This window comes from Atta colombica, unplaced genomic scaffold (genome assembly GCF_001594045.1).
Source record: "Atta colombica isolate Treedump-2 unplaced genomic scaffold, Acol1.0 scaffold47, whole genome shotgun sequence".
NCBI classification, from domain to species: Eukaryota; Metazoa; Arthropoda; class Insecta; order Hymenoptera; family Formicidae; genus Atta; species Atta colombica.
In genome coordinates, this window is record NW_017259536.1 from 1,897,603 (window position 1) to 1,909,880 (window position 12,278).

The 12,278-nt window shown below is 29.2% G+C and overlaps 1 protein-coding gene across 2 annotated transcripts; it reads left to right on the plus strand.

Annotated features, from left to right (window-relative positions):
• The first annotated feature begins 1,427 nt into the window (after nt 1-1,427).
• LOC108691605 (serine/threonine-protein phosphatase 2A 65 kDa regulatory subunit A alpha isoform) lies at nt 1,428-5,777 on the plus strand. 2 transcript variants are annotated; one of them, XM_018199438.1, is made up of 10 exons: nt 1,428-1,736; nt 2,180-2,371; nt 3,220-3,439; nt 3,548-3,708; nt 3,794-3,949; nt 4,040-4,311; nt 4,392-4,586; nt 4,657-4,900; nt 4,995-5,238; nt 5,445-5,777. In XM_018199438.1, exons 1-10 carry the CDS (start codon nt 1,653-1,655, stop codon nt 5,447-5,449), a joined length of 1,773 nt encoding a protein of 590 aa, XP_018054927.1. In that variant the 5' UTR covers nt 1,428-1,652; the 3' UTR covers nt 5,450-5,777. The 2 variants fall into 2 exon arrangements, with proteins under 2 accessions (XP_018054927.1, XP_018054926.1); XM_018199437.1 differs by having other exon boundaries at nt 5,450-5,777.
• Nucleotides 5,778-12,278: the final 6,501 nt, after the last annotated feature.

The window sequence follows — 12,278 nt, forward strand, 5'->3', positions numbered from 1 at the left end:
TTAATGCCATCTAACGGGAAAACGCCATGAACTTTTTCCCACACCTAATATATACACATATATATATCAGGGTATTTGACAATTAACGATAAAATTCTCGCGTAAAGGCAGAATGTAAACTGAGTAGAAAAATCCTCTACCATTTTGCATTTTTTGCAATAATTAGCGAATTATTTGTTTATTGACATTAAGAATTAAAATAAAATTAATAATTTGATTAGTTGTTGACTTTTATTCACTTTTGTTAATTCTTTGTTGTCTTTTGTGTTTCTTAGATTCTTGGATATGTAGCCATATAATATATCCTCCCACACAGCACATTTTATCCTGAGACTATCTCAAATTGTCTTATCTTGACAAAACGATCCCATGAATGTCCCATCCGGATGTCCAAAGAAAATATTGTAAAACATCATATATAAAATATCATAAGATATCCTATAATTATCTTAAGATATCCGATCATATTCAAATCCTTCCACCACACAATACAATTCTCCAAGAAATATCCTAAGAATGTCTAGAATGCAGCAAAAGTTTACAGTTGAAGAGTGTCAAAACAATTTAAGATTAGAAGTAAAGAATATCACGTTACTTTGGACATAATCAATACGATGTACTGCGTGGCAATTAAGATATATCTCATATGAAGTTTACAAAGTTTTTTTTATTTAGTTTTTAATTTATATTAAATTTATTAAACGTTATATTAAGACTGAATTCAAAAACATTACCCGTAGTTGCCCGCCGTGTATCATTTTATCCTTGTTTAATATTAGGTGAATAACAAGAACAAAACATCGCGGCACTCAAGTAACATTTCTGAAAGCAGCCTAAGAATGTATAAATTACAAAGATGTGACATATATATTATTTCAAATTAATCTTTATTTCATTATATATAATGATGGAATCGTAATTACATATTTTTCGTTTCCATAATATGTAGTATCTTAAAATATTTCCTTTTTATTTGAGATAACAACCACATATGTGCACGCATATATACTTGTATCTCATGGAGTTCCTTGGATATCTTACGGATGTCATCTCACATATGCAGACATTTCTATATCCCCTGGATGTCCGTTGGATAATTGAGACCATCCACGGATATTACAAGATTATATCTACACGATATTCCAAAATGATATCCGTTGGACATTTCTATAGAATAAAGTGCGCTGTGTTTTGTATTAATATTTATATTAATATAATTATATTGTGTTACTTTATTTTATTTTATTCGTTATTCATTATGTTATATTTTTATTATTCTTAAATTATGCATCTCAATCTGTGATCATCTGTGATGCATCCGAGCGTAGGTATTGTAGGTACAACTTATACTTACATACACACGCGATAGAAAAGCACAAAGAGTTGCCATCTGGCGGCGCGAGTCATCATTGTCGTGATTCATGAAATCGCATGGGGTCGCGAACGGCGAATCGCGAGGTGGATTTCGAGTGAACTCCTAAATTACTAACGGCGTCCCGCAATTATGCTGTAATTACGCGCGTGTCCGACTGTCCAATAACGTTGTCCGATTTGTATTCCCGAAACACGCAAGGATCAACGTAGACGCATCGAACGCGGTACGAACGTCTCCACGAGCATTATCGAAATCGCCAGTGTGATTCGGTAGCAAAATGGCAGCGAGTGACTCCAACACGGACGACAGCCTGTATCCCATCGCTGTTCTGATCGACGAGTTAAAAAATGAGGATGTCCAGGTAATCGCCTTGACAATAATTGCGGCGAATGAGCTTTGTATTTCCTTTCACAAGTTCTCTCTTTTTCGCTATTAAGTATCCGATTGTTAAAGAGAATACGGTACTTTATACAAACAGAGGCTGGTTTTTAAATGTTACAGAATGCATGATTTCAAAGATAATATTACACATGATAATAGGTCTGTTTTTTTTTTCGAAGAATGTTTTAAACTGATGTTCACTGTTGCAATAATTTGGAACGAAACAAATTATATTTCTTCGAAAAAAAAACAGATAATATAAATCACAAGTGTTAGAACTTTATTGTGGGAAACAGAAATCCAGTTGGAACTAAAATTTTATATATTTAGCATAAATAGAGCAATAATTTATTGCTTTTATTGCTGCTTTTATCATTGTTGATGTGCATTACAAACATTATTATTGTTTTTTTTTCATTATAGTTACGTCTGAATTCCATCAAGAAGTTATCAACCATTGCGTTGGCGTTAGGCGTCGAACGAACACGGAGCGAGCTAATACCGTTTTTAACGGAGACAATCTATGATGAGGATGAAGTTCTCCTTGCGTTGGCCGAACAGCTCGGCACGTTTACTCCTCTTGTCGGTGGACCGGAATTCGTGCATTGTTTATTGGTACATGACAAATTCATATTAGATAGTAATTACAGAGGTCTAAGGGTACAATTTATAATCCAATCTTGTTTTAAGAATATTTTAAGTAATATTAAGATCATCAATTACAAATCAACTTTCATGTGAAATCACATCAGTGTGTTTACTAACTAAAAGAATTTAGAAAATCTGAAATCTTTCTTTTTTATCTTTGAAAATCAGGGATTTTCATGCAATTTTTTCTGGAAATTTACTTTTAAATTGAAATTATGTTTTTTTCTGAAAATATAATTTCTGTAAAATATTCACTTATTATTACAAATACATTGAAGTATTCTTTGATTGGTCAATTCATAAAATTCTTTCTTATGATTGATCAATAAAAGTATGGTATATACGTTTGCATACATTCATTTACATTTTTGTGTGTTTCGCGAGTTTTTATTTAAAAAATTAAGGTAATAGAAAATAATTCTTGCAAAATAACACTAGCAGAATAGAGTAGTTGATACCATTTTGTATAATGAGCTATACTATCCTAGGTTTCGCTACTCAATTGTAAAAAATAATAGATGTAGTCTCATGGAAATCCTGCTCATTTTTATTGGTTTATTTGCGTTGTTTGTATTCCAATTTAATTCAAAATTGCATTTAAAAATTTCTAATCTTACTTAGAATTTTGAACAAAAATACCTGGAAAATTCGAGATTTTTAGGGCATCTTTTTACAAGATTTCACTTTGAACATGTGTCATCCTAGAGTATTTAAAACCATCTTAAATATAAGATCGAGCTATGAATATCACTCTAAGATCGGTTTCAATATTTTTATTTTATTGAAGAAATAAGTATTGTAAATTTCTGATACAGCCACCACTGGAATCTTTGGCTACCGTGGAAGAAACTGTGGTCCGTGACAAAGCTGTGGAATCCTTAAGAAATATCGCAAGTCAGCATAGTCCTGCAGATTTAGAGGAACATTTTGTTCCATTGGTGCAACGCTTGGCTTCAGGGGATTGGTTCACGTCAAGAACATCAGCATGTGGCTTGTTCAGCGTTTGCTATCCGAGAGTGAGCCCAGCCATTAAAGGTTATTATATAGTATTATTATATAATAATCTTGTACTTTTTGAGATACCTTTAGAAATATTTTAACATAAAATGATAAGCCTAACATTTTGCAACTTAAATGTTACAGCGGAATTGCGAAATCACTTTCGTAGCTTGTGCCAAGATGATACTCCCATGGCGCGACGATCAGCTGCTTCCAAATTAGGTGAATTTGCAAAAGTTGTGGAAATCGAGTACCTTAAATCTGATTTAATACCCATGTTTGTCATACTTGCTCAGGACGAACAAGTAAGTATATATCAAAATAACTGTGAAACTTTATAAATCTATATATTAGTCAGATTATTATACACAATAACTCATAATTTTACAGGATTCAGTTCGTCTTTTAGCTGTTGAAGCTTGTGTCAGTATTGCAGCATTGTTACAACAAGAGGATGTTGAACAATTGGTTATGCCTACGCTTCGACAGTGCGCTAGCGATCAATCATGGCGCGTTCGTTATATGGTGGCAGATAAATTTACAGATGTATGTATCATTATTTATTAAGGCTTAAGTATAATCTGTTTTGAGAAAATTTCATTGTATTAAAAATGCTATCTAAATTTCTTTCTGTAGCTCCAAAAGGCTGTTGGTCCCGAAATAACAAAAACAGATCTTGTGCCAGCATTTCAAGTATTATTGAAAGATATCGAAGCAGAAGTGCGCGCAGCAGCTGCTGATAAAGTTCGCGATTTCTGTCAGAATATTGATCAAGTTAATCAGGAATTTATAATAATGACAAATATATTGCCCATTGTTAAAGAACTTGTAGCAGATCCTAACCAGCATGTAAAATCAGCTTTGGCAAGTGTAATTATGGGATTAAGTCCCATACTCGGCAAGCACAAGTAAAAACAAATAATTTTAATGCAATATAAAGCAATATAAAGCATAACAATCAATTGATAATCATTTAATATTTTTGCAGCACAATCGAACATCTATTACCGCTATTCCTATCCCAACTCAGAGATGAATGTCCCGAAGTACGACTCAATATTATTAGTAATCTAGAATGTGTTAACGAAGTTATTGGCATACAACAGCTCTCGCAATCTCTCCTTCCTGCCATCGTGGAATTAGCCGAAGATTCTAAATGGCGTGTGCGACTAGCTATTATCGAGTAACTATATTTGTCTTTATTTACATTGAATTGAAAAAAATGCATTTGTGCTCATGAGTTTAAATTTCAGATATATGCCATTATTAGCCGGACAACTTGGTGTAGAATTCTTTGATGAGAAATTAAATTCTCTGTGCATGACTTGGTTAGTAGATCATGTTTACGCAATTCGGGAAGCAGCTACGTTAAATCTGAAGAAACTTGTAGAGAAATTTGGACCCGATTGGGCACAGAATACAGTGATACCTAAAGTTTTGGCTATGTCCAGGGATCAGAATTATCTTCATAGAATGACATGCTTATTCTGCATCAATGTAAGCGGTATCATTAGTACGCTGTGACTTTAAAACGGCAATAATAATAATAATATTTATTCTAATATGTAAATCTATTTAATTTTTGTAATAGGTTTTAGCTGAAGTATGTGGTCCAGAAATAACGACAAAAGTGATGCTCCCAACTGTATTAACAATGGCTACTGATAATGTTGCAAATGTAAGATTTAATGTTGCTAAGACTCTACAACGAATTGGACCTTTTCTCGAACCCTCAGCAGTTCAAACACAAGTCAAACCTATCCTCGATAAACTCAATACCGACAGCGACGTAGATGTGAAATACTTTGCTTCAGAAGCAATTGCTGGAATTGCAGGTAACCATATCGCTAATTATATTATAGAAAAAATATTTTTTATATTTTTTATTAAAATGTAATGAATATGTAAATTGATGTCTGAATATATATGTATACATGTTGCTCGTTATAAAAAGTCAATAGAAATTTACTTTAGAATATCCTATTTTTTTCGATTTTTTTCTAATTATATTTAGCCTTAATATATTATGGTAATGTTTCAGCGTAGGTTGAACAACACACATTGCATTTATCACTTATCCAATAATATTCAACTTAAATTCGAAGAAGAGAAAATGCCACAATATTTCACTTACCAATACATGGTAACAGGTAATATTATGCACAGTCAAAGCAAACTTTGACGAGGAGATATACAAATTCTATAATTAGTAGATTATATTAAAACCGTATTTTAAGTTGTTGTATTTGTATATCTATAATTACAGTAACAATATTCGAGTACAATATTCGATTTAATTGGTAACATGTATTTCTCATATATATTTAAGTAATTGTCTTAAAAAATATAACGATAATAAAAAAATATCTATGAATCATTCCTACAAATAAAATACCCAATTACATGTCCGCTTTTCCAAGATTTCTAACTTAATGTGTCTTAATAATTAATATATATTTTAACTATTTAATTACTTAGGCATTTAATGCGTTATGTGTTTAAAGAAACAAGACTCAATTTTGTGTTATAATTTATTTTATTATGTAGCCATTAATATATGAACATCTTATATTACATATTATCACAGCTTATTACTATTGTTGTTTAATACGTTTTCGATATATATTTGTAAAACTTAATACTCATATTGATATTATGAAGACATTTATTACTTAGCATTTTTAGGTTTTATTCGCATAAGAAACTAAAATTATTTATATCTTAAATTAAAGAAAACCTTATCATTTCCATGAAATTAAAATACTTTTCAATTATATGAAAATAATAACTGAATATAATTTTTAACCAAAGATGCAATAAGTAAATTTTAACACGTGTTATAACAGCATATATATTAACATAAATTTTACTCGTTTATTTATTATATTAGATAAGCGTACTATTGAAAGATATAGTTTTCTGTTTTAATTATATGGAGATATAGCTATAACATGATATTATGTTTATTATACTTTTTGAGCTTTTAAAAATTTCATTTTACGATACAATTTACTGTCAGATACAATTAAGATCAATTCTTGTTCACTAAAATCTAATATGTATGGAATCTTTTATCGTTATTGAATTACTAATGCAATACTTTCTACAATTAAATAATTATTAAGATTAAAGCATTAAAAAAACACTCATATACATGATAACTTCCGAATTATATTAAATATAATGCATTATTGCATAATACATAATGTGTATTATTTTTTTTACAAAACATCATAAATAATCTTTATGACACTCAAAATTTTTTATATAATGTATAAATTATGAAATATATATATACGAATATTTCAAAGATGTTTCTAGAAATAATATAAATTTTAGCACTTTATAAAAAGATAATCATAATCTCTATGTACTTTTAACAGTCAAATTATTAATGTAATTATTCACGATGATTTATGTTACCGTAGCTATTGCATTTTAACTAGTTTTCTTAATCATAATATCTTAATACATAATTAATACAATAGAGAAGTGCTCCAATATTATATTATTTCATTTTTAATTCAATCTATAACAAATTTCTTTTTTCATGAATTATTATCAAGAAAGATCGAGATGATACAGATGAAGATTTACTTAATCTATTACGCTTTTTGATATCGAAAATAATGAAAATCTAGCAATTATTAAAGCAATTTATGAAGAATACTATATACCACACAATCTTTTTCTTATTAATATTTAGTTATTGAGGAATCTGTCTTCTACATATCTTAATAATCTATACATACATATGTTATATTTTTATATAACATTCCTTTCAAATATTCAATATACTTGCTAGCAAATTATTAAATTAACATAATTATAAATACTAATCGGTAAATTGCACCAAGTTGAAATTATATCTATGTATTCAAAAAAATTGTATTATCTTTTTAAATAGCTTACACTATTGATATATTTTTGTAATTGCTTTTCTCACAACAATTTTGAAATACTTGATATTCAAAATTTTACCGTTTACATTTGAATAGAAATACAATGTATTGTTAATGCAATATTTTCAATAGAACAAAGTAACTGAAGTTTCAACATATCTCGTTCATTTTGTTATGTAAATATATGTAAATTATAAGTAAATATTAAATTAAATTATATGTATGTTACATACGACATAAATCATGAAAACATGAATATATGAGTGTCATACAATGAAATAATCAGGAGAAGTAAAATATGGAAGTTTGGCAACTGTTCTAAACCTATCGTGAAAATGTAAATACAATATATCTCTTCTCAGTTTCTTCCTTCATGCTCTATAAAATAACTTTGTTATTTTATAAGCATATAAAAATTCTGACAAAAAAGGCTTAGAAGCTGTCCTTATCGATTTCAATAAAATCTTAGGCTGGAAGTTTTGAGGAAAATAAATAAAACACGAATTTTTTTAGGACCCTGAATTCAAGTATACTCTAATGAAATTCTAATGAATTAAATTTAATATTGAAATATTTCAGAAATGGAAAATCATCTTCCCAAAAATAGGGATATAATTATATTCAGAGAAATATACTCCATGAATTCCTGTCAAGTTTCAATGAAATTGATAAGAACTATTTCCTTTCCTTGAGAGTGAAAACATACTGTATCTCCATCATCGTTGTTTTGTACATTATTATTACATACGCTTGAAAAGCGTACATCCGCGTTATTCTATCTTAAATCTTTTATTTCAAATAAAAAGATACTTGTATTCGTTAGAACTCGTTTACACACGATACAGTTTTGATCATACCGATAATTTCACCGAATTGGTGCAAAACAGTCAGAGTTTGATGCTACGTTCAGACATATGGTAATCTTGCTATACGTCTATTCTCCCATACAATCAATTTTCCTTCCACTATTCTATCAACTTTCTCGCAAATAGATGTGAATATGTTACTTATTTATACTCTCGCTATCGTCATAAAACAATAGAAAATATTGGATACATACATATAATTATGAGTTAGAGATTTCGTTTGGGATTGTATCGAACACTTATGTGTCAACTGAGAAGAGACAAATTAAAACTTCAATATTTCCGAATGTCAATATTTATATCTCCGTGCAAATTTCGTTATATTTTTATCTTTATAAATGTCCAACATTTCATCCCAACATCTCATCTCACAGACCTTTCTTCTATTAAACTCATTGAAAATTCTATATTTATCTTTCATCACGTAATAGTATAGAAGAAAATGGAATTATTTGTAATATCGTTTTTGCTTGTAATAACGATATAGAATGATGAATTTGTGAATTTTTCATGACAATAACGATAACATCAGAGTTGGAAAAGTCAATCGTTACTTATAACGGATTGGAAAAGTTACTTATTACTGAAAAAAATAATTAAGTTATTTGTAACTAATTGTTACTCGTTGAATAAAGTAATATCAGTGCTTTACAACAAATTACTTTTTTCAGTAAATAATAATGACAACTACTTTTCAAAGTAACTTTCTCTTTTTCTTCTTATTCTTTTTAAGAAGTGGCGTTCGCAACCATGTCGACTAGAATCCGGCTATAAATCAGTCAGTTTTAAAATATTTTAAGGCCATGGTCCGATTCACGCTCACAACACTTAAAAATCATTTCATCCTTGTCAAATGTTAAACAAATAATGCTCATGAGCGTTGTAAGCATAATTTCTTATTTTATTGGCCTCGCAACCTAACAGGCTGATACTGGGCCACTAATGGTCTTCGAAATTGAATAATTCGTGTAATATAAATGCAATGCACCAGTCATCTTGAACCGAGCAGACATGACAAAAAGATAATACAATCGAAACGAAAAGCAAAACTCCTTCAGACACTGAGCGCCCGTGACTACGATGCTTCCGCACCACACGAATGAAGGAACTATGAATTGAGAAATGCAAATGCACATTCAAAGCCGGCCACGCTTTTCAAAAATATAATCGAAGTGATGCAACACCCAAAACATAGCACTTACCTTTAGAAACAAGCCTTTAAAAATCAATACGATCAGATCACGTTTCAAAAGAATGCACAAAAATGAGTTTGAATATTAATGCTCGTTTAAAGTCACATATTCTCCAAAAATGTTGAGATGATACAACACGGATTGAAGTGCAGTATAATACGATTACTATTGTGAATTGGACCGCGGCCTAAAAAGAGTATTCTAAGTGGCAGAGAGATAAGTAGGCGTTTGCGCGTGAACAAAGTGCGAAACAATGACAAGTAAGTGCATTTTTATACAGAAAGGTTAATAGATTTAAAATAAGAAAGCAGAAGTCTGTATAATTTAAGGGGAGGATTAAACAAAAGTGAGAAAATATAAAATAACTTTCCCAACTTTAGTATTTAGTTAGTTATCATTAGTTATAAAAAAATTGCAATGTTATCATCAAATCGTTATTATAAAAAATAATGACGTTATTACACTTCCATTCTCTGTAGACAAGTACAAAACGTACATCGCACATTAGCTAAAATGTTTCGTTAAACAGCTGACTGGGGTGCTGTATTTTACAGCAAAAAAGTCGAATCGGTAGAAAAACCGTATTGTCTGAACGCGTCCACTACAATATATGTGCCACTGATGACCAATTTGGTTGTTTTATAAATTTCATATATAAAATGTATTACCACTGTACAGCACGGCAAAAAAATTGATACGGCAAACGATCATATCGTGCGAACGAGTTTTATGACTGAAGCCACACCGTACGTTACGTACTCTCTATTTGCTACATTTTCAAAAAATAGCTTTCTTTGGCTGTGTTCCAAGATTTACTGCGAAAACTGAAAATTTTAATGCAGGTAATGTAAACTATAAATTTTTGGTAGTGACAGTTTGGTATTAAGCCCTTTGGAACACAGTCAAGGGCTCAGACAAATAAGTGACTTTATGGAGTGGTAAACAAACATCGATTTATTTACACACAAGCATGAAGCATGTGTGTGAATAGATTGCTGCTTATATTTATCGCATTACAGAGTCGCTTGTCTGTCCGAGCGCTAATAGTTAATGTGACTGACCATATCGAGTTGCGTACAATATGTATAGTCATTTATTAAAAGATTGCAGCACTTTTTTTTTCGAACTCATCCTTGCTTGTAGAACGGTTGAACATAAATGATTAAATTCGTAAGTAAGTAAATTCAATCGCTCGATAAACAGGCTACATTTCGAAAACAATCGAAAAAAAGTATTGCAATCTTTTAGTAAACGATTGCACATATATACACTATATTCGCAATGATGAGTGTTTGATTCTCGAATTTTTTTTTAAAACATTACTACGTACGGACATGCACAGTAAGATCAAAAATAAATCTTATTACAAAATCCGTATATAAAATCTCGATAATCAAACTCTCGGTCGATATCGAGAATTTTGTTAAGTCCTACATTAAAAATCAATAGTCAATATGAAATTCCTTCAACTTAGTATAGAATATAAAATTGCTAATTCTAAATTACATCAAAAGTTATAAGAAATCTATAATTAATATCAAATAATATTAGGAGGATTATAATATCAAAGGTTATCTCCTCTTCTAAAAGCTAATTAACAGATTCTATATCGTTATCTAATGTATTGTTTTTCTTACTTAGGATCTTCCTTTTGTCTTCACTTTTCATTTTTCATCACATTTTTATCGTCTCCAATAGTTCAATATTCATTTAACATTGAGTTTGTTATCAATCATATAAATTAACAGAATTAAGAATCCATCGGATCTGACTTTACTGTTTCTATGTGATCATCAACAAAAATAAAAAAAAGACTCTAAGTAAGAAAGATAATGCATTAGATAATGATACAGAACCTGTTAGTTATAAAAGAGGAGATGGCAACCTTTGATTCTAAAATTATTTGATATTATTTATTTGTGAAATAAAATAATAATAATTTTAAATTGACAATTTAATTTTCAATTTAATAGTAGTAATTATTACACTGTTTTTCATATGTAATTATTATTATAATTTTATTTATTTAATTTATATGTGCTTGATATTGATTAATGACTAAATTACAATTGACAATTTAATGTTTTAAATAAAACTAATTCTTTCATTAAAAATTAGAGTAAATTATTTTATTTTAAACTAATTAATTTATTATTGCAATTCTAATTAATTTTATTAATTGAATAACTAATAAAATTGACTTAAAAAAATCCATTATTAATTATTTAATGAGTAAAATTATAATAAAAAAGTAAAAAAAGGCTTGTAAACGAGCAAAATTAAGATATATATTTATTAAACCTTTTTAATTCAAATAGAAAAAAAAGTAGGACATTTTGGCTTACTTAGCGATCTTCATCATAAAGAGTTAATTCATATAAACGCGAATCAAAATAATATTAAATAATATTGAACACAAATGACATGAAGCATATCGCAATTTTATAGACAATAATTTTCTCTTTATTCCCTATGAAAGCCAGAATATAAATGAAAGTCCATGAATTGTAGACGTGGACTGAGTCAAATTTTAAAATACAGAATAGGTCGTAGAATCAGTCAAAAAATCAGATACATATGGAAACTCAATATAAATAAAGCTACATGAGAAAAAAGTTGATTCAGTCGTTAATTTTTGAGAAAGTTAAAATTAAAATAAAAGGCTTAGTGTGTCTAAGTATCCGATTCTTTCGTAAACTTCCTTTGTTCGCTTTCTTCCTTTGGCGTTTCGAGATACAAGAACAAAATGACCGATAATCTTATTTATGAAAAATAGTTAAATATAATGAATATAACGAAGATGTATGTTTTGTAACCTTTTATAATCTGTTTTTTTTTGTATTTTATTTTATTTAATATTAAAAGTTATTTAATATTAAAAATATACATCTTTAATTAAATAGTTTACGGACCT